The 23,033-nt window shown below is 46.3% G+C and overlaps 1 protein-coding gene across 2 annotated transcripts in view; it reads left to right on the top strand.

Annotated features, from left to right (window-relative positions):
• Window positions 1-23,033, top strand: part of SUFU (SUFU negative regulator of hedgehog signaling) — a 103,285-nt gene that overhangs the window by 76,292 nt on the left and 3,960 nt on the right. For both annotated transcript variants that reach the window (XM_064144491.1, XM_064144492.1), the window contains exons 9-10: window positions 8,110-8,244; window positions 9,791-9,929. In XM_064144491.1, coding sequence (XP_064000561.1) covers window positions 8,110-8,244; window positions 9,791-9,929 — 274 coding nt within the window. The remainder of the gene's footprint in view (window positions 1-8,109; window positions 8,245-9,790; window positions 9,930-23,033) is intronic.

The following is a 23,033-nucleotide window of genomic DNA, read 5'->3' as shown; positions in this document are numbered from 1 at the left end:
TGTGTGTTCTGGTCCTCTCACACACCCTGGTTATTTGTCCAGGGTCCCACAGTGGATGCCCCAGAGACCTCAAATCCCATCTGAATTCAATTTCCAGGCAGAAAGACAGGTTGAGTCTAAGGACACCTGGTATGGTAGCTCTGTGCCCATGTACTAATTCCATCCAGCTCTGAACAGTTTCCAGCTGTGCAGAAAAATGATGGCAAGTTCCTGGCAAATAGCAGGGAACAACTCCCTGACAGATGAGGCTGGCAGGACTGTCCTGGCTGTGACCTTCTGGTACGCTGCACCCTGAATATCTCAGTTTGTTGCTCTTCTGTTGCTGGAAAAGGGAAGAGTTGTGTGACTCCAGAAGTCCTCCCACGATAACCCCAGACCATCACATGGTGCACTCAGTTTGGAGCATGTGAGTGAGGGTGGCACCACTTGCAGGACTGGAGTCGTGTAGTTCCTCTAAGCTGGTAAATAGGGCATGCTGATTTCTCCTTTGAGTCAGTAGTGCTGGGTTAATGCATGTTAACAGGCTCCATCTGAGCAGCATTTCTGAGGAAGCTCTGATGGCAATATCAAGATAGGGGATTTACTTCAAGGCGAGTCTGCACTTTGCTTCTCCCAGTTATACTGGGGTTTGACTGCTGTTCTACTTGGGCAGAGGGAAGCAGTTGTCTGTGGCGCTGGTTTCCTGTCTTCAATTCTCAGAGGCGAACTTCTATGTAAAGGGGAGCATGTCAGCATTCTCTCTCTAGTTCTGGCTAGACTTTCTGATTCTGCAACCACTAAGCAGTAAGTTTCCAATCCAGTCCTGCTTATTTAGGCATGTTCTCTCATCAAGACGCCATTCAGTGGTGTCTTGCTTGAGTAAGGAATGCTGAATGGGAGGAGGCAATATATTTTAGGGAGTGTCTCTCAGCATGAGACTGAGTGCTGGGTGACAAGCCTGCAAACTAGAAAAGCAAATGTCTGGAAAACCAGCGTCAGTAGACGTGTGGAGCAGTCACCATGCTATAATAATTTGCACTTCTGCATGGCTTTCCCCATCTAAAAATTCAAAAGTGCTCTGCAAAAATTGAATTAATTCTTGCAACACCCCCCTGTGGAAAAATATCTCAGTTTTACAGGCAGGCAACCTGAAGCATAAAACATTTGACTTTGCTCATGAATCTGCAGAGTGCCAGGATCTCTCAATCTCTGTTCAGCTGCAGGTCTTGGCACAGCCTGACCCCTGCAAAGCACTGACAGTAGTTATTATGCAGCTTTCTAAAGGGATATGAGTGGCAAGAAGATTGTTGCTACTGGCATTGTCCTTGGAGCCCTGCCATGCAGGAAATAAGCTGTGGAACTTCTTCACTGTCCAGTTTAACCAGTATTGATCACAGAATCACAGAATGATAGGGGTTGAAAGGGACCTCGAAAGATCACCTAGTTCAACTCTCCTGCCAGAGTGCCAGAGCAGGTTCAGCTGGAGCAGGTTGCACAGAGCAGCATCCAGGCAGGTCTCCAGATATGGAGACTCCACCACCTCCCTGGGCAGCCTCAAAGTAAATAAGTTCTTTCTCATGTCTAGATGTTCAAGTTTATTCCCATTACCACCTGGCCTGCCAATGAAGAAAGACTGGTCCCATCTCCTAACACCCACCCTTCAAGTGGGTGATAAGATCCCCCCCTCACTTTTCTCCTCTCTAGGTTAAAAAGCCCTGAGTCCTTCAGCTTTTCTTTATAAGAGAGATGTTCCAGTCCCCTACTCATCTTCATACCCCTCTGCTGTACCCTCTCAAGCGGTTCTCTGTCCTTCTTGAATCAGGAAGCTCAGAACTAGACACAGTACTCCAGATGAGGTCTTACCAGGGCGGAACAGAGCAAAGGATAAACTCTGGCTGCCACACTCATCTTGATGCACCTCTGGATGCCATTGGCCTTTTTGACCACAAGGGCAGATTTCTGGCTAATGGTCATCCTGTTGGACTCTCAGGTGTTTTTCCACAGAGCTGCCTTCCAGCAGGTCAGGCCTAAGCTGTACTGATGCCTGGGGTTACTCCTCCCTAGGGGCAGTAGCCTACAGTTGCCCTTGTTGAATTTCATGAGGTTACTTTCTGCCCACCTCTCCAACCTGTCCAGGTTACACTGGATGGCAGCACAGCCTTCTGGTGTGTCAGCCACACCTCCCAGTTTTGTGTCATCAGCAAACCTGCTGGGGCTACACTCTGTTCCTTCATCCAGGTGATGGATGACTATATTGAATGGGATTTCACACAGTACATGGGGAACCCCACACCTTAGGGACTTCCAACACCTCTGCCACTGACCACAGCCCTCTGAGCTCTGTCTGCCAGCCAGGTGATGATGGGCAGCCAGGTCTGAGCACTCCAGATAGCCTTGTCTCAGTGAGACCACCACAGCAGGAGCTGTGTAACTGTGTCCGTTTCTGCACATGCATCTGTGATGTGTTCTGTAATTCTGTGTGCTAGGATGCTCAGGGCTATTTCCCACAACTGCTTGTGTGCCCTTCAGGGGAAACTATGGGAAAGACATTGGAAGATTGCCAGTACTTAAGTGATCTTTGACCATATCTTCATTAGGGAGTGAGGATGTTTGAAATAGACACAGTTGGAAAGGGAAGAAAGGAGGAGGGGAAAAAAGAGGTGGTCCAACTTTTCTCTCCTAGATGTAAATCACAGTTCTGGGGTTTATACCAAAGAAGCAAGGAGCAGTAACTCAGGTTAGTGATGCAGTTGACACCCTGATGTGGCCGGCTTCCAACAGTGTGTTCTTGGTGAGTTTTGTACCAAGAAGCATAACTTCAAAATGCAATGAAATTCTGTTCCATGTCAGCAACAGATCTTGGAAGGGAACTGAGGCCTTCTTCTGTGACAGATCCATGAGATCAAACGCTCTGATCATAAAGCAAAATGCAAATGCAAAAACAAATAAACCTTTCCTAATTCCATCAACCTGGTTATTCTGGAATCCCATAAAATAACTGCCAGTGGGGTTGCTTGAGAAGAGGTTGCTATAAACATGACTTATAAGGAGGGGACATCCAAACTTTGTGCAACCCAGTGATTGCACTGGCAATTTTCCAGGATCCCCATAGGCTGCTGATAATTGGCATAAAATTAAGCAGGTTGCAGCCACCCTCATCTTTACTACAAAGAGCCTCCAGGAGACTACAGGTTCTAGCGTGTGGTTGATCACATCAAGAAGGAGCACAGCACGCTGGGACGTGTAGTCTCCTCAAGCCCTTTCTCCCTGTTGACAGAGATCTGGAGAAGCCACATGGGACATCTTCACAACAGTCTTGTCACCTCTTTCTCAAAAAAAATAAAATCAGATATGGCTTTGGTTACGTTCAGGGACTGTTAATCAGCATTCACAAGAGTTAAAAATAAAAAGACCTAAAAAATATCATTTCCTCCCTCTCTTTTCTGCCCAGAAGCAGACTACTGGTGGAAACTGAAGCTGGAAAAAATAGTTGAAAGTCAGCTAAAGTCACCTTGGTAACAGCAGCAATACACTTCCCAGAACAGGAGACATCAAACCCTACTACAAACAGCTTTAAAGAAACAAAAAGAATGTAATCATCTAAAGAATTAATCTGACAACTGCCCACGTTTACACCTCCCACAAGCTCCCAATCAGAGGGAAATGTGCTTTAATCTCCTCCAACTCCCTCCAGTTTCACAAAACACGAGATGTGCAGTCCTTAAACTGGGGCATTTCCGGCATGCTACTTCCATTTAAATCAGCTGCCTTTCCTAATGCAGCAGTCCTGGCTTTTCCAGACTTGTTTTTTCTGGACACTGAGAAACATGAATTTTTTTGTGTGGGTTGGATGAAGTATTAAATCTGGAATAGACAAAGTTTGCAACATTTTACGTGATACTCAGCTCAATCTTAGTCATAACAAGTGAAACTCCACTGGCTTTTGCTGCTGATTTATTTGGTGTGATGGGGCGGAGGAAGCAAAGGCTTACGGGTAGCTAACAGTTGTAAAACCAAGGGTGCTAGTGTTAGAGAGCAAACTTTCTCTAGACTTCTCTTCTGAGGCTGAAAACTGCAAGCTGTTGATGGCAAAGTATATTCAGAAAAAGAGGATTAAGTTTTGCTGTTACCTGATATTGGCAATTTTCTCCTACATCCACCATCATCCAGTGCTGTAATGTGTTGTAGAAAATGATGTCATGTTGCTCTAGGATAACAAAGAAGCAGAAGTGGAAACAAATGGTCCCATGGTACCTCCCCACCACGAGAACTGGCTTATTCTTATCTGAAGGAATAAGCAACCAGATCTTTGCAGTGGGAACAGCTGAAAATTTAATGCATCTGCAACTGTTGTGCAGAATAGTACTGGTAGAACTGAAACAGGCTGCATGCAGCAACACCATGTATGTTATGACATGAACTTGTTACTAGCAACAACTTAGAAGTCCTGCCAACCCTTCATTTGGGCCATCACCCTTTGGAATGGTCAGCACAAGGATTTCCATACCCAAAGAGAGAATTGTGATGGGTCTTGCCAAGTCTCTGTGTTGTGTGATGTGTTCCTGAGTCTGAAGGTAATGTCACTGTGCCATCCTGATGTGTCCACAGGACTGGACTCTCGTTTTGAAAGATAGAGCTTAGAGAACTAACTTCAAATAGCTGAAATTGTGTGAGCTGCACTAAAGTGAAACAAGAAACACAGAGTCTGTGACTATTTGGGAAAGGTTTTGTGGAAAGGATTCATAATTTCATGTAATTCAAAGCATTAACTACCATTTTGCTTCTCTCCACCTTTTTGACAGGGCTGGTTATTTATTAATGTGAAGCCATAATTATTGACAGCCTTAAAGTCATGACAGTTCCGTTTGATAGTTATACATTAGTCAACATCTTCTCCTGAGCATGTAATGACAAACAGCATTTGCTGGTTTTAATAAGGCTTAGAGAGCTTTACCCTTTGCCTCCAGAATATTGTCGTCATTCCTATTATTGCGTTAACAACCGGAGGCTGCTTTCCCTCCGGACTGTGGCTCCATTGTGCTAGCAGCTGTACTGGCTAGCATGGTGGAAACCTAAAAACCCAGCTTCAGCTTGGGGAATTTGGAGCCCAGGGCTATGTGGAATTGTCCTGCGGCTGTCTGTGTTTATGAAGCATGAACCTACAGCAGCGATTGCCTGGGAGGCTGCTACAGGATGTGCCCAGCGCACTTAGGCAATCCAGGTGAGAAGGGCACAGTCTCTTGTCTGTAGCAATAATATTTCTGTAAAACTCCTGAGCTGCTTCAGGGTGGGTAAACACTGGAACTGCATTTAAGGAGTGGAAGCTTATGGCCTGTTTGAAAATCAGCACTGCTAATGGCTGACCCTTTTGGTAGGGATTGATAAATGAATGATTTGAAGCCGTAGACCACAGGCTGACTTTCCCACAGCTCACTGTGTATATAAGATCTGATAAGGAAGTTGAGGTAAAGCTTAGCTTAAGGTCAACTGATCATTAATCAACTGTAACTGCACTTCTCAGGTAATCAGCCTGCAAAATGCTGGCCCACTCCACTCTTTGAAGACCTTACCTACAAAGAGCTGTAAAATGTTTGCTAAAGTAGATTAAACACAGCTTTAAGTGCCACCTATAGACTACAAAGCATGTTGTGTCTTTGCCTCAGGGTTGACCCACCAGACTGACACTGCTGACTGTCAGTCCATCAGCCCACCCTGTGCATAAACCGTATCCTGACCTACCTGTCCTTGCTGGATCCATTATTGCATTTGCATGTTACCAAGGCAGAACGTGAGATGTGTTTTACCTTGCAGCAAGCTGAGCTGCTCTGATTTTTTTTTCCTTCTACATATCTCTGACCTGGCCTTGCAAAGTATTTGCAGGAAGATACTGTTAGATTACTAGAGTTCACCTTCTATGCTCACTTCAGACAGGGCAGCTCAAAAGCCTGGGTGAAAGGCTCACCTGGAACTAGGTGACCTAGTGGAAGCAGTAAGCTGGTTTGCTTTGGAAGCCACACAGAACTTTATTAGTATATGTGTGGTGGATAGGAGTAATTTGAGGAGAGCACCCAAATGTAAAATCAAGTGGATGTGTGATCTAAGCTTGTGAGGATCAAATTGTTTCTTTACAATCATTTCCAGATGCACATTAAAGGTGGCTGCACTTGGGTGGAGAAAGGATGCAGGCTTGTTTTAACATTGCTCCCAAATGGAGCCACAACCTGATAGCCTTGTTTGGCTTTTGGTCTGTCTGGCACAATGGAACCAGATTGCCATGTGGCATCTCTCAGTTGTGTCCTGCTTTGTGGTTGTTCTCCTCCCCGTCTGGTTATTCTGTACTATAGAAAGTAGCTTGGTGAGGTCTTTCCTCTGTTAAGTTCGTGTGGGATACCAGGTGACAAAAATATAAATCACATATCAGACACACCACATCAGTCTGTCATCTGCAAAAACTGTCACCCCTGTGTCCTTCATCCATTGTTCTGGACTACCAAGAAAGGGGCAATGCCGATGCTCTTTGAACATATAAAGTGTTTATGGTCAAGTATTTTGAGATACTCCCACTTGGTTATCTGAAGGATTCTGTCTGATGAAGTTCCCAATCATATAACAACATAACCTTTAGTCATAGCTTCACAATATGCTGGTCTTGCAGAAATGAATGAATAAGGAAGCAAAGCAACATTGTCACAAAGTAGCCCCCACTTACAAGGGAAAACAGTCTGCAGAAGTCCTACTTGTCACGTGTGGAGTCCAGCTTTTGGCTGTTGCACTTGATGCTGGTAGAAACAGAGGCTTATTGGTTGAACTGCACAAAAAAATTATTTGAAGCCAATTGTAGGGATGCCTCAGATCTCAAAGCAAGGTACAGGGGACTGGACAGCTTTTTCCTGCAGGCCATTCCCTGAAAAATCCTGAAGATAAAGCAAAAGCAGAGGGGAAGGGCACACCTAGTAATTATTTCAAGCCATTTTTTAATGCTGGGGGGGAGTGTATTTTTGCACCAGTTCTTTCCAGACATTAATTTTCTCTGTGCTGGGAAGTGATGCACCATATCTGTGCACCAGTTCAGATCCTACATCATCAAATCAAAGTGAAGAGCTGCATGCTGAGGTTGCTAATCTGAGGTAGGGGTGATGAAAAGTCATAGAATCACAGAACTTTAGAGGTTGGGAGGGACCTCCAGAGATCATCGAGTCAAACATCCCTGCTAAGGCAGGATCCCCTAGGGTAGTTCACACAGGAATGTATCCAGGCAGGCTTTGAAAATCTCCAAAGAAGGAGACTCCACAACCTCTGGGCAGCCTGTTCCAGTGCTCCATCACCTTCACTGTAAAGACGTTTCTCCTCGTGTTGAGGCAAAACTTTCTGTGTTCCAATTCATAGCCATTGCTCCTTGTCTTATTGCTGCTGACCACCAAGAAGAATCATAGAATCAACCAGGTCAGAAGAGACCTCCAATATCATCCAGTCCAACCTATCACCCAGCCCTATCCAGTCAACTAGACCATGGCACTGAGTGCCTCATCCAGTCCTTTCTTGAACACCTCCAGGGATGGTGACTCCACCACCTCCCTGGGCATCCCATTCCAATGCCAATCACTCTCTCTGGGAAGAACTTCCTCCTAACATCCAGCCTAGACCTCCCCTGGCACAACTTCACACTGTGTCCCCTTGTTCTATTGCTGCTTCTCTGGGAGAAGAGACCAACCCCCACCTGGCTACAACCTCTCTTCAGGTAGTTGTAGACAGCAATGAGGTCTGCCCTGAGCCTCCTCTTCTCTAGGCTAAATAACCCCAGCACACTCAGGCTCTCCTCATAGGGTTTGTGTTCCAGGCCCCTCATCAGCTTTGTTGCCCTTCTCTGGACACTTTCCAGCACCTCAGCATCTCTCTTGAATTGGGAGGTTTGCCCCATTTACTCGACACCCACCCCTCAGATATTTGTATACATTGATCAGGTCTCCTCTCAGTCTTCTCTTCTCCAAACTAAACAGCCTCATTTTTCTCAGTCAGCTGTGCCTTTATAACAGTTTGCTCCCCTGTCCCTCAGTGTTCACAGAACCGGTCTGAGACACAGCAGAAGCAGCACTAGGGTCCTAAATATGTGCATTTTTGTGTCTCCTCCAGAAGCCGTAAGGACAGCTTGGAAAGTGAGAGTTCAGCAGCTATCATTCCTCATGAGCTAATCCGCACGAGGCAGCTGGAGAGTGTACACCTGAAATTTAACCAGGAGTCCGGAGCGCTCATTCCCCTCTGTCTAAGGTGAGTGAAGCCATCCTCCTCCTCCTCAGCTTGTGCTAACATGCTGCTTTTGCCTTGTGGCATTGTTTCACCATGCAGACATGCATGCAATGGGTCTTTAAAGGCCAGAGCTGAGCTATTTTGCCAGAACACATTAGAAGCAGATGATTCTTTGCATGTGTGTTCATCGTGGTAAGATTGCTTTTTATTCAGTTTATGTCCTCCAGTGTATTTTGAGTGCTGAAATAGGACAGGGTTAGTATAGGGATTTTTTTATTAGTCTAATGCTGGAGACTCTGTGATCAAGAAGGGATGTTTTACTGTATTCTGTCAAAGAAAACTCCTCAGTTGTTAATTCTGGCTTATGGACTCAGACATAAGTGGCTGTACAAAGCCTGTTTGCAGCCACTTTATGCATGCAACTGTGTTATTAAGAAAAAAAAGTCACTTGTATGATGGAAGGAATAAAACATTGTGTGCATACTCTACACGTTGTCTTTTGAAGGTTCAGGCTTTGCATACCACTGTAGGTGACTTTTCTAAGTTTCCACAATTTCAGTCAGCACTGATTTTGAAAATTCTTGTAGCAAATTCAGTCTTTAACATAAAGTGAACTGTGGGGTAGACACAAATGACTGCAGGTGATTGAGTTACTTTGGATTAATGAGTTACATGTCTGTGGTATCAGAGTTATCAGTCGCAGGTGTGAACTTGCCTGTGCCTGTTGAGAATCCAATGGGATAGTTATCTGGAACATACTTTATTTTACATCACAGACATGTGAACAGTCTGTCCTGATCAGTTTAGCTCAGCTCAGCTGACCAGCAGTAACTTGTGAAGAAACTGTAGGTCTAAGTGCTATAAACCTTACCTGAAGCTTTCCCCCTTGCATGTGGTAAGCCATGCATATGTGTCACACGTGCTCTGAGGCTGTAGTTTTGAATGTGCTGTAGTTTTCCCTGTGGAAAGCATCAAATGAAAAAAAGGAAGCAATACCGTAGTGCCATGGTCTAGTTGATTGGTTAGGGCTGGGTGATAGGTTGGACTGGATGATCTTGGAGCTCTCTTCCAACCTGGTTGATTCTATGATTCTATGATTCTGTGATTGCCTAGGCATTTGCTAAAGTAATAATACAGAGTCTCAGGGTATTAGATTGCCAGGTGTTGTCAGGATATGCCACTGAGTCTGCTTAAAAATGCATCTTCATGTTACCATATGACGCAGAGTCTGGCTTCTCTTCTGCTGTTTTCGTTTGGTCAAAGACTGTAGGTCCCCGTCCTTATGTATGTCAGCACTTCAGTGCAGTGCGATGTAGATGTATTCCAGTTCTGTAACAAGGCCCTGAGATTAAGGGGGGGAAGATGAGGGCAGGATCTCCCTGACTCAGAATGAGGCTTGTGACTTGTTTTGTGGAGCAAATCGTTGATACATCCCTGAAAAATTACTAGTTGCTGCCTTCAGAACTGTTTCCCATGCTGGTGACAGAAGCCATCGTGAGATATCTGTATGATTCTGTTGCACACTGCTCACACCTCTCAGCTCACACACATTTGTTTCATTTCCCAGGGGAAGGCTCTTACATGGACGGCACTTTACATATAAAAGTATTACAGGGGACACAGCAATCACATTTGTATCAACAGGAGTAGAAGGAGCCTTTGCTACAGAAGAGCACCCCTATGCAGCACACGGACCCTGGTTACAAGTAAGTCTCTCCTTTTTTCTCCCCTTTCCTCCCTTACTGTGTCCTAAAAATGATCCTGTTGAGGGCTTATGTGGCTTGAAAGTCTTAACAAACCTGTGTGTTCTGCTGCAATCTCATAGCTCTTGTGTAATATTTCCAGTAATTAAGGACTCAAAAAAAAAAAAAAGTTGAACTGGTGCCATTTATATTAATGGAACTCAAATTGATAAGCTGTGGTTGGAAAGTTCAGAATCATCTGTGAATGCAGTGGTGTCTATTTCCTGGAGTCAGCAAACACTTTATAGGCTGTATTTACCCCTGATTCCTTCCAGAAAGGAATCTGGGAAGGCAGAGCGGAATGACCTAAACAAGCACAAAGCCAGGGCAGAAGAGATAGAAGCTGTGGGCCTGTGGTCCTACAGAGCCAAGAGCTCAAATTTTACATCACAGAATCACAGAACATTAGAGGTTGGAAGGGACCTCCAGAGATCATCAAGTCCAAACCTCTCTGCCAAAATCAGGACTACCTAGGGTAGTCTGAACAGGAATGCATTCAGGTAGGTTTTGAAAGTCTTCAGAGGAGACTCCACAACCTCTCTGGGCAGCCTGTTCCAGTGCTCTGTCACTGTCCCTGTAAATAAGTTTCTCCTCTTGTTGAGTAGAGTCACAGACTGCGTTGCTCTTGAGCCAACAGCCAGGTGTGATGTGTTGCACTGAAAATCCTGACACAGATAATGCTGCTTGTGTTAAGGCTGAAATACATTTGCAATATTGACATTTGCCTATCACTCTTTGTGCTGGAGGTTAGTAACTTCTACATTTTCATGCAGTTTTTAAAGAGAAAATTGGGTTTGCTTCCCTGTTTTCCTGTGTCTCATCATCCCCAACTGGAGAGCCACACAGAAAGCACTGCTTCGTTCAGCTTTAGCTCCTTCCTATTGATTCTTTGACAAATGCTCATGGATGCTTCAAGCGCCCACACATTTTCTGTGCCCAGACTTTTTTCCCCATCACAGATTTTCCTTGGAACTCCCCATCTGGCTGGTGTTGAGGGTCAGCCCTATGGAACAGTAATGCACTAATTATATGATGGCATAGCACTATTCTAACATTGAATTTCTTCATGATTATAAGAGCTGCAAAAATAAATGAGCTTTGTGGAATGTGCTTATGCAGAAAAGCCCATCTTCGAGGCACTGTATGCATACAGTATGTCTCTGCCTTCACTGTTACTGAGGCATTCCTCCCTCCCCTTCTGTTTTGAAGGCAGGGGTTTGTTTTAGCATTGCAGTTAACCTTCCAGTGACTTGTTTTCAAGGCATTCCACTGCCCGTGTTCATATGTCTGGAGGACATCATACCTTGAAATCTGCATGACTTCTAAAGGAGCTGATCTTGGCTGGAATCATCCTGTGTGCGGGGATTTTCAAAGAGCTTGCGTGCTTTGATTGTGCTGCCTCAAAAGTGCAACGCTCCTGTAATGATTAACAGCAAAGGGTCAGGTTTAAGGGTGGGTCATTTGCTGTTGGTTCCTGTGTGCTTGCCAACACATGATACACAGGATCTTGTGACTGTGTTAACTCCAAACATAAGAATGTTTGTTTGCATTTACATCACATCTCAAAATGTATTGATGTGTGGAATAGTCAGGTAACCTCTACACTGTGAAGAATGGCAATAATTAGGTCACCATTCAGACATGTAACTGCTGTTAACCCTTATAACCTGACTGCTTCCATGCTTGTTACTTCAGTGTGGAAAATTATGAAAGCTTTTTGGAGTAGGTGGGAGGGAAAGATGGAGAATTGCTGGCTTCTTAGTGCTAGCAAGCTCCCTCACTTGTCTCCTACACAAGGTTGATGTATTGGATCTTCTTGTTTGATGTGACCATCTCTACTGCTGGCTCTGACCTGTTCTGTGATGAGAATGAAGAAGGACAGACTGAGTGGCAGTGGCAGGGAGGTTAAAAGCAGCCAGAGAAAACAGGAGGAGCACCCAGTTGTGTGAGATACATATGGGAGTGTCTGAGGCACGTGGCTTAATGTGCAATGGGAGGCTTCATCTGTGCTCAGCAATCGCTTGTGGTGCTGGGAGCAGAGGAGGGAGGTTTGTGTACCTTTGCTTCAGAAATAAGTGTGGTGCATATAAGTTCCAAGGAGGCAATCTGTGTTTGGTTTAGTCCCTTGCACTTTGGGCTGGCCAAGCTGGCAAGCCTTGCAAAGCTGTCACAGCAAGGCACGGAGGATTTTCCTCCTCCCTCATGTGGGACCCCAGGCACAGTGATGACCTCCAAGGAGCTGGCAGCTGAAAGCAGATCAGTGCAGGGGCTCATAAAGACAGGTAATTGGAGGGACCACAAAGAGGAAGAAAAATGGAAGGCACCTCCTCCCGTGGACTTTTTCCATGTCTTAGGGGACAAATGAAGACCTTGAAGAATCCTGACCTTGACTCTGCAGGAGCCAGAGACTGACTTCTCTTGGGCCTGAGTTTTGGTGCAGTGAAAGCCCAAACCAGCAGACTAAACACAGTACCTCCTGTTTACATCTCATGGGCTGGAGCGGAGTGTGTCCAGGGTGGGAGAGGCCAGAGGGCTGTTGCACAGTCTGTCAGCCCCCACTGCCCAGGCTGAGCAATGAGCTGAGAGTCGCTGGGCTCCAGTGGCGGCTTGGCAGATGACAGGAGTTTGGCAAGTCCCAGCATCATTCCTACCAGGCAGGTGTCCATATCACCAGCACAGCTGGTACTCGGCAGCAGCCCTTGTAGCAGTCTCAGCAGAAAAAGCAAGAAGTCATCAGACCACAGAGACTGTGCACCCCATTTCTATCAACAGCCTTCCCCTGTCACATGTGAGGCATGTTAGTAGGGGAAGCCCATCCTGCTGTTGCCCATGTTGTGAGGATGATTAGATTATTTCATTCTCCAGAGCTGTCACATTGGCACCTTTCCCAAGTACTTGGATTTTTTTTTTCCATTTAAGTAACATTTAATTAGTTCTAAGAAGCTAAATTCTATTAAAGGTCTAAGCATGTCAGGCTGGTTTATTTCTGAACTTCTTCCACTGTGTCATGTATTGTAGAATAAGGAAATTGCTTTGACTCAGAAGTGTACAAACATATTCAAGAAGCCCTCCTTGTTAACACTAGGCTCCTGTTTATATGCTAGTTACTGTGGCAAAGTCTCTGATGTGTAACACTTGCATTAACATTACACGTGATCAAAGGCTTCCGTGATTCTTTCTTCCATTCCCCCTTCCATCAGTGCTGTCACAGCAGAGCCCCCACACCTTCTCCTCAGCAGCTCTCCTTTCCTTTCCAAACAGGAGATGTTCCACATGCACAAAGAAAGGCTGTGCAGTAGCTGTCTGGACGCATGTTGGAGGGTTCAGAGTGCTGATCTTGCAGGCAGACTCTGACATTAACTGCCCCATGGTGACATTTGTATTCATGGTGTAGCATCCAAGGTTCTTGGTCCAGCACTTGAGCTGTGCCAAGCATTCAGTTAATCACAGATCACCTTGTTTGTCTCTAAAGCCTACCTAAAGCAAGGTGAGGCTGTGCGTGTGTTCTCCCTGCCTCCTTTACTTATTTTCCGGCAGACGATAGAGACACTCTGTTGAAATGTTACTGATCAAGCCCAGCCCAATAAAGTTGCCTGAGCCTTTAATACATATTAATATTGTCCTGGGGTACTTTGTGTCAAAGCCTGTCAGCACGCATCATCCTTTGGGAATTACCATCATTAAGTCTCCATTGATGGGAGTCAGGACATGCTTCTGCAAAGCTCCTCTGCTTTTATGTGGAGCTCTCTGCCCGTCTAGCACAAAGCAGACTGTTCCTCCCTCCTACCTTGCTCACCTGTGCTGCTTACTCTCCCCAGAGGGGAGAAGGAGGTTTGTTTAACACCACCTTTAGATAATTTCTTCTCCTGCTGCTTTAGGCAGTCATTGTTCTAGGGAAGAAGATGACACTCAGGTCTTTGATCATGTGCAATGTGTATGTTACACATCAGATACTGCTGCAGACTCTGACATAGGAGCCAGTACAGTGCAGTAAAAACAAACCGATGGTTAAAAAGTCCTCAGTAGCTGCAAAGTGTAGCACACAGATTGTGAGAAATCTCCCTGCACTGTAGGCTTGCCCATGTCACAGGTGTGTATCTGCACAACATCAAATTGAAGGATCATTTGTTTTTTTTACAAAGCATGTCTGCCTCATTCAGTGCACAAAGACCTGGCATGTGTGAGGGATGAATCAGGAGTGTGGAATAAGATAGTGTCTTGCTTATAGGACTTCCCATGTAGTTCACTGGGCAAAATTAGGAGGTGTGTGAGTGAATGAGGCAGGTAATTGCAGAAAAAACACAACAGTCCGACAGTGAAGCCTGTTAAATGTTGCCCTGGAGAATTGGATCCTGTTCCTGCCTCTTTTGCTCTGTTCTTTCTCAGTGCCATTCCAGAGTCTTAAGCTGAAATGTCCTTGCCTGGCAACTGAGTTTATGTTCTTGTTTTCTGGGTGCCTAGATCAAGACCCAAGGTCTGATTTGTGTTCCCAGAGAAGACCAAGAGGAATTCCTCTGCAGATTCCCCTGTGCACCCTGCAGAGTTGACTGGGCTGGAAAACAGGGATCAGAAAGTCTTGAGACAGGCACCTGCAAGAAGTAGATGTTCAGATTCAATTTTCTCTTGACTCATTTTGCCATGTCTGCTTGGGAAAATTGTCTGGTCATCCTGTGAAGATTAATTCAGTGCTTGCCAAGCATTCCAGCTTCACAGATGAACACCAGAAACCGTTTCAAAAAAGAGATTAAAATTTGTTCTTGCAGATCAGGAGACAAAAAAGGATCTGTCTGGGGTAGAGGGTCAGCCTGGAAGTTGGAGACTCATGTTCAGCCTCTTGCTTTGGCAGATTTTTCCAATAAATTTAAATCTCTTAGCTTCTTTTAGCCTCCCTCCCCCATCTGCTGCACAAAGAGGAACATTTCCTTGCCTTGCTGAAATATAAGGCTGAGCACGTTGGAGGCTGTGAGAGTGGTAAGGACAGCAAGATTAGGTACTTCCAGTGTAATCCATGCTGGCAGTAGTTGGATGGTGCCTACTAAATAAGGGGGAAAAGAGTAGGAGGAAAAGGGAAGCAACTTGAATGATAATGAAAAGAAATGATGACTAATGCTGCATTCAGTGAGCAGAACCATCCTGAGGACTGAGCAGGGCAGAGGTCTTGTGGGAGAAAAACTGCAGGCGAGCCTGTGATTACAGATTTGTTTTGTGAGGCAGACATCAGCTGGGGCCAAATTAGTGTGGCACAGACAAGCTCTGCGCAGCCGTTTCCAAAGTTTTGTGTGCCCAATGTCGCTGGTCTCTGAGTGTAGAGGGGGGTTTTCAGATAATTTACTCAGTTTTGGGACAAATCCTGTTAGGCAGATGGAGGCTATGGTTCATTTGCAGTTGGCACCCTCCTATTCTCAGCGCAAGGTTTGCATCTCCATGTGAGCTGGGTTGCTCACAGCAGCAGTGTGGTGTTATCCTGTGACAGCAGCTGCTGCTGGAGGATGCTCTTTGCATGCCTCCCATGCCAGGAGATTCTCAACGTCCAGCAGACAGCATGTGGATGCTGATGCTCTGGAAATGGAGTTCTCTTCCAGTCCCCCCGCCCTTTGTGTTGCCTCCAGCTTTGTCCTCTGATCTGCCCTCCATCCTGTTTTTCTGTGCCTTCCTCTCATCCAGGTCACCTGTCTCTGCTCTCCTCCCCTCCTCTTCATTCAAATTGGCAAATTCCTTCTCCTCCTCCTCCTCCTCCACATGGCCTAACTTCCAGCTGAAAAGCTGAGAGCACTGGAGAGTTTCCCTGCCTTTAGTCCTGATGTGCCTGGTACCATAGCAATCCCTCGCCACTCAGAGGAATGATCAGAGGGAAAACTACTCCATAGCTACCTCTGCCCTGTGTTTGAGGCAGAGCTGCCTTGGGCTGGAGCACATGCAATGAAGTAGGGCTCTCAAGTACCCATTCCTGCTTTTCTCTGAGAGGCTGTGGACAGACAATGACTTCCAGAGGCTTCTGGCAAAGCATGATCAGGAGAAAGCCTTTTCTTTGACCTCCAGAGCACTTTTTGCTAATCTTCATCACTCCCTTTGTAAGAGTTAGTTCTCATGCTTTGCAACAAAATAAACATAGACATTTACTAATACTGTCCAGAGATACTTTTTAAAAAGTACCTCTGTGAGAAACTTGAATCCTTTTGCTCTAAAAGCCTTTAAAAAAAAAAAAAAAAAAAAAAAAAAAGAAGTCTAGCACAGAAAAATAAGTTGAAGCTTAGCACCACAAGGTCAGAACTCTAATAGAAAACGTTAAGTATGCCTGTAGGCAGGATAGGTACATAGAGGCTGTGGGAAGCATCCAGTATTCACAAGCTATCAACAGGCACTATCTATGCTGGCAGTATTTGGGGAGGGTGCAAGGTGGATTGCTGTGAGCAGGGTCATGGGAGATGATCTTTTTTTTTCAGTTTGTTTGGCAACCTGTGTGAAAAATCTGGGAAAGAAGATCAATCTGAGCCCACTCTCTGAATATTTTCAGGTTTTCTTGCTGAAACAAAAGCCATAAAGAGACCAAAAGCTGGGGGGGGGAAATAGAAAATGTATTTTGCACAAATTGGAGCAAATGGAGCAAAGTTGTTAGAAGTTTTGCCTTCTCTAATCAATATTTGAGGAAAAAAACCACTCCTACAGGATATGAAAAACTCTTATTTTGTTCCTTTCCTTTTATTTTATCCCCCATTTCTTCTTCTTCACTTTATGGGCACCATGACTATAGAGCATTTTGGTTCTTTCTCAGCTCATCCAATTGGAGTTGTTCCACATCATATAAAACACTGAATTAGTCACAGAGACAGAGAGCACAAGAGGATGACTGTTCCGGTAGAGTTAGGACATTCCCCTGGAAATGAGCACATCTGGTTCTTCTCTCTGCCATACCACATGTTAAATCATTTATGCACACTGGCATAATGGCAGCAACAGAGGTTCAAAGCAACATCTGAAAAAGGCTGCTCTGTTGCTTGTGAGTGGCAGCTAGGGGTTGAGTCCTCTCTAGAAGAGATAGGGATGGATTTTAGTCTCCCCAAACGTGGATAGGTAAGCAAAGCCCAGCAGGGTGGGTTTGAAGACAAGAGGCACAAAGTGGTTTGAGTTGTGTAGAACTACAACCTGCTCATCCCCAAAGCAGTTTTATGCATCTACTCTGGGAAAAAGTTTGTCAGAATCTTTTGAGTGGCTTCCCCCAGGTTCTTGAGCAGGTCTAGGAAATCTGTGCTAGCACTTTTCCATTAAGTTTATTTTCTTTTCCAAACACTCCCCAAAGCCTCACTGCATTATCCCTTTGTGTTGTTTTGAATGAGGCAACAGGAGAAACTTACACTAGGGTAGAAATGTCCCTTCGGTCATGATGATCTTCCCTTTATCAGCTCTCCTGTGTGTTCTCCAGTACTTTGTCCAGGCTAGTTTTGAATGAGTCAATTTCTTTTTTCCTTCTTAAGCCAACTGACTACCCTGCCACCTAATACTCCTCCCTCGCTACTCAAACTACATTTTGGCTACTTTGTGTAGATTTTCTTCCACCCACTTGTAGCACTCCCTGAAGTGCCTGTTCTTGCTTTGCTTTCTCACTCTGAAAGAACTGGTATTGCCCATGTCTTGGCTCCCTTGTCAGGCCCCTCACCAGCTGAGCCAAACTTCATGTGTTCGCTGTCTGCATGACTGATCTTGTAGGGCTAGATCTGAGGAGCCCAAGTCCCCAGGATCATCCTTGTAGTTGGGAGTGCCACAGAGAGATCCCACAAGGACAAAATCTTTCAGCAGCATCAGATACTTCCTCTTGTGGGATTATGACATCATGGTGTGAAGCAATAGAGTCCCTGAGGCATCTGTGAGTGGATGTTTTTTCCTTCACAAGGAGGGTTGTGAATCTTTTGGAAGAACACCAGTGGAATTTCCCATCAAAGGTGTTTTTTTACAGTGCTGGTACATTTGAGGCTCTCATGAGAGCTGTGGTGGATTCAGGCAGCAAGGTGGCCTCTTAAAGTCAGTGTCAGGGCTGGGCATGATGTAGAAAAATGCTGTGACAAAGCCTCTGCTTGAAGTACTTGCAGTCAGAGCAAAGCAGAGCAGAGAAGGCCAAGCCAAGGCTGAGGGATATTTGTGATGAAGCATGATTCATCAGGGGGGTTTACTGGGAATGTTTTCTTTTTAGTGGGAAACACACACTTTAACTTCACCTTTTGCTGTACTGTTGACAGGAATTAAGCAGAAACATTTTCAGGGCAAGGGCCTCCTAAAAGTTGCTGGATATTTGCAGATATAGCAGATGACATGAGGCTTAGGGTACAACTGCTCCACCCATTCCAGGCATAGCACCTGGATGGATGATGAAAAGTTCCTTAGAAGGTTTGGTAGGGTTTACATAAAGGTTTATTGCAATACGTCCTCATCACCTTTGGCTGAGCCATACAAACCAGCTTTGTAATGAGTCCAGAACTAATAAAATGTGGTTTCCTCTCTTTGACAAACCTACTAGAAAAGCGAGTGTCAGTGTTTAATGCAAACACAGGGTTAGGGCAAAGTGTGGGCATGTTTGGTTTGTTCCTAGGTAGGCAAGAAAATTGTGTATTATCAGTAAAAGCTTAATTGTTCCTGGGCCAATTGCTGGACAAAGCATGTTTCCTGAAGTTGGACAGAGCTGCAGTTCCATTGCTGCAGCTCAGCTTCTGAGGGTCTTCCTTCATCAAAGACTTGTCAGCTGTGCCAGGCTTTCAACATTGGTGTGACCTCTGGCCCCAGACAGCTTTTCCTAAGCTGAGAATTTCAAGTCCTCATGGTAAAGTTGAACTAGAGTGAGAGGTGGGGTGCTAGCTGCAGGGTGGTACCTATAAGCTGATTATAAAACCTTTAATGTTTTACTAAACACCAGCTGCTTTCAATGTCAGCCAAACTCATCTGGAGCCCCATGACCTTTTGTACATTTTCAGGTCTTTGCCTATGTCATACACTCGCAGCCATGTACCTGTTCCGAGTCACGGTACAGGTTTCTCAGATATCTGCGGGTAGGAAAGCGTCAACCCTGAAAGATCCAACACAAGCTCCTTCAGTTGACCCTGTAATGTAAACCGCGTAGGAAAGAAGTAGGTTTCAGCGAGCTCAGGTGAGACTTGCCACGAGAGGGAGACATCATGCACACAGCTCCTGCCTTCCCCGAGCACATCCACCTGAGCAAGACACATCCACCTGAGCAAGACAGCCTACCCTGGCGTTTGGTGACTCGTCTGGACACATGCAGCATTTAGTGAAGTGGTGAGAACCCAAACTTCGCACCTCGGCTGTGCTGTACTAACCTGTGATAGAAAACGGGGAGTTCTCTCAGCTAGTCATGGCCTCCCAACCATCTGCAGCGTGACTGGCAGCTGCAGGGCACCCAGGAACCGGAATCTAGACCTGCCAGCAGCGGGACAGCATGCGTGCAGCCTCGCTGGGGCAGGCCAGGCAGATCCTGGTGCGAGCAGGACTGTGCAGCACCAAAGGGGATGTTTCAGATACGCACAGCTGTCTGGCGAGGCCCTTCCCTGTTCTTACTGCAAACAGCCATTACAAAGGCTGAGCTGCACCCTTGTAACCAGCTTCAGCAGGCTGGGCCAGCAGGAGTGTTTGCACAGAGCTGTGAAAACACGGCGCTGTGAGTGCCCTACCGCTGCGGCACCCAGGATGCCCGCTGCTGCTCTGGGGAGCTCCTTTGCTTCCTCAGCACTAGCTGAGAGATTTCATGGGAGAAAAAGCCTGCTCAGTGCGCATGGGATGGCTTTGTTTGCCCTCCAGATTGCATCGTTTTTTCCCATGGCTGCAACACAACGGCAAGGCTCAGTTTTCCTTTGGGAAGGGAATAAGCTGCTTCATCATTGTGATCTCTGTGCAGTGTCCTGTTGATAAGATCAGTTAACAGTATCACAGGAAAACTCTAGATTCAAGTCTGAAATATAAAGTGAACAGGGCCTATTTGTTTAATTTGAGCTTCTAAGGTTTAAATCCCAGAGGAAATTAAATTAGGTGCCTAGAGCAATGGCAGTCTGTCATGTTTATTTGCTGGGAATGTCACCTTTAATATCATGCACATATAACGTGTGTGTGTTAATGTAATGGGGTATCATACTGTGCAGGAGCAGGCATGCTACAAGAACTGGAAACCTGAAATATTGTGAGGAAAGCTGGGACGGGATTGAATTTATTCTCATTCTTCTTTGTGGGATGAAGACTCAGCAACATGGAGGTGGTTTTCCTGATAGCTGGTGGGGATGGCAGCCTGGTCTGTGAGCACAGGTCTTAATGCTCTTGAGCTGTTTCGATTGGGATACTTCTAAGAGGAGAAATTTTGTCTGGACAAAGATCCAGGATGACAGAATTCAAAGCCTTCTTCAGCAGTTGATGTGCTGTGGACGCAATGCCTTCCTCCTGTATCCCTGGGAGAGATGGCTCAAGAATGCCTGTATCCCATCCCAAGGGGCATGGCTACTTGTATATTTGGTTATGCTCATGCTTCAGAGACCTCCCTTCTCCAGGAAGGAGACTAGGTCTCCCCAGGAGCATGGGGTAGCAGGATTTGAGGTGGATTTTTTCTGACTGGGGCTGTTTAAGGATGAGCTCTGAGTGACACTATGAATGTCACTGCAGCAGTTTGTCATTGCAGCCTGTGATGCTTGCCCTCCACCAAAGTTAACTGTCTATGCAGGGCTTGCAGAGTGGCACTGCAATCTTTCCTCAGCACGCTGCATAGATACATAGCTCAGCTGTGTGCTCCTGTCCCACTCCACTTGTCAGACCCTTCAGAGAGCCAGTTCAGTTCACTACCTCAATGGATTTCGTTGGTGTTTTTTTCAGCTGGGTTAGCAAAATTCACTGAGAGGGGTCAGTGAGCTGCAGATGGGCTCAACCATATTGGGGCTGCTCTGGGAGTCTGTGGCTTAGCTGGGACCTGGCCTGTCTCAGCCTTCACTCTCTTCACCCTTTGCTGTTTACCCCTGCATGTCCTATCATCTCCTCCAGCCTCAGAGCAGCCAGCTGCCTCGCACACGTGGTTCACATTTCTCTCCCGCCTCTGGCACCTTGGGGAGAGCCCAGGGGTCTTCCTGCTGTGCTTGTCTTTAGTCCCCCTGCCAAAGCTGCTGCTCCTCATTCCTGCTCTCTCACCCGTCCCAACCTCTGGCATTTTTGCTCATCCGCGGATGGCTGAATATTCATTTCCTCCTTGCCTGATTGCTGTGAATACCAATTCCTCCTCCTTTTTCCGGCTGTTCTCTAGATTTTGATGTCTGCCAAATTGTTTTCATTCCCTCACCCCATTTCAGGCTGCACCTCCGCAGAAACCAATCTGCTCCGTGCAGAGCCCCAGCTCCCCACCCAGCTTTTCCTTCTGAGCTGAGCGATCAGGTTGCCCTTCTGCCTCTGACACGGGCAGACAGCTTCCTCCTCCCGCGAACAGTCAACAAACAAGAGTCTCCAGTTCAACAGGCACAATAGCTACAGGCTCCTGCAAGGAGACTGCAGTCGTTTGCGGTGGTACTGCGTGTTTCAGTGCAATGTTTCTCAGCTTGCCAGTCTGCAGATTGGTGCCAGGTTGCAGAGTCCTGTCCAAAGCAGCAAGCTCCTGGCTCCTAGCTGATGCAGGTTTTTTTTCAGGCTGAGGTGTGATCAGAAAGGCCTGATAGAGGTGTCTGCTTCCATGCTGGGGAGCTTGCTCATAAACCCTGGCCTGGAGCCTGATGCGGGTTGAAGCTAAGCAACGGAAGAAACATACTGGACAGGGAAGGTTGCAGTTCACTCATCCCTTGGGAAATCTGTGTGCAGTGGCAGGGTTGAAGGAGAGAGAACTGCAGATGCTGGTAGGTCTCAGATCTGGAACTGGTGTTTTCAAATTATTTTCTTGCCAGACAAAGGAAAAAAAGGGAAACCAGAGTCTTTCCTTTCCATTCTCTGTAATATCCCTGTTTGATTGTTACCAAAATGCTTGCCAAACAGCCCATGGCATCCTGATCACTTACTCCCCTCTGATGTTGGTGGCACCAAGGAGGTGGTGGGCATGTGACATGGCTTCCTGCATGGAGGTGGGCCAGGCTGGCTGCCCCTTTTCCAGACATGAGTTTTAGGGGTAGTGGAGAACAATAGCTCTGGTCACTTAGCTCCATCACTGTTTGCTGCTGGAGTGGTCCCTTCTCCAGGAGGGAGCATGGAGCTCCTGGCTAAGGAGAACAAGGAAGAGGAAAGGTGAGAAAGAGGGTGTAGGGATAATGGTTGCTTCAGAATGGAAAGCAATGCCAGAGACAGAGGAGAGGGTGAGGTGGAAGAAAGAAATGAGGAGAAGGGGGAAAGAAACAAACCTGTCGTCTGAAATGTGAATAACCTGCTGGATACTGCTGCAACCTAACTCACAGGAATGACGCTCCAAGGCCCCCTCACCATGTGGGGATGTTTGCCTGGTCCCGCACTGCCGCCTCTGCTCCTGTGCCAAGCCAGCTGGCCTGCCTGCAGCTCTGGCCTTTATGACTGTTGTGAAGAGAGGCAGGACATGTTTGCTTTTGGCTATCATGTGCTTTTTTTTTTTTTTTTAAGAGGGTGGGAGTTCCTCCCCTTGAATTCCCAGGGCTGGTTTCCCACCCCGTGTCTCTAGTTTGTGTGACATGAGGGGCTCCGTGGAGCTGAGGTCACGTCCCTCAGCCAGGAATTTTGACCCATCAACAGCTGTTTTTCTGGGCCACTTTGTCCTTGCTAGCCTGGCCTTGCCAGCCAAAAGGTTTCCCAGCACAGTCAGACAGGATGGGCTTGTGCAATGCAGTGTGGAGATGCCTAGCACAGATACGTCTGAGAGTACTTTCCATACTCAACATCGTCTGGACGATGTGCTCAAGTCAGAGCCCTCCTCGTGCCCAGAGCACCAGCTCTGTACGGCTCTCAGACTCTTCCTGCACTGGTATTTCTCAATCAGACTGTGAGCTTATCTTCAATGGATCAGATGAAAGTATCTGTCTCTCACTGTCTCTACAACAGTTGTTATCTTGACCCCTTTTCTTTCTTCCCCACTCTGTCTGTCTGAAG

This window comes from Pogoniulus pusillus, chromosome 6 (assembly GCF_015220805.1).
Source record: "Pogoniulus pusillus isolate bPogPus1 chromosome 6, bPogPus1.pri, whole genome shotgun sequence".
Taxonomy (NCBI): Eukaryota; Metazoa; Chordata; class Aves; order Piciformes; family Lybiidae; genus Pogoniulus; species Pogoniulus pusillus.
Note: the sequence above shows the minus strand (reverse complement) of the source record. Positions and strands in the feature narration are given on the sequence as shown.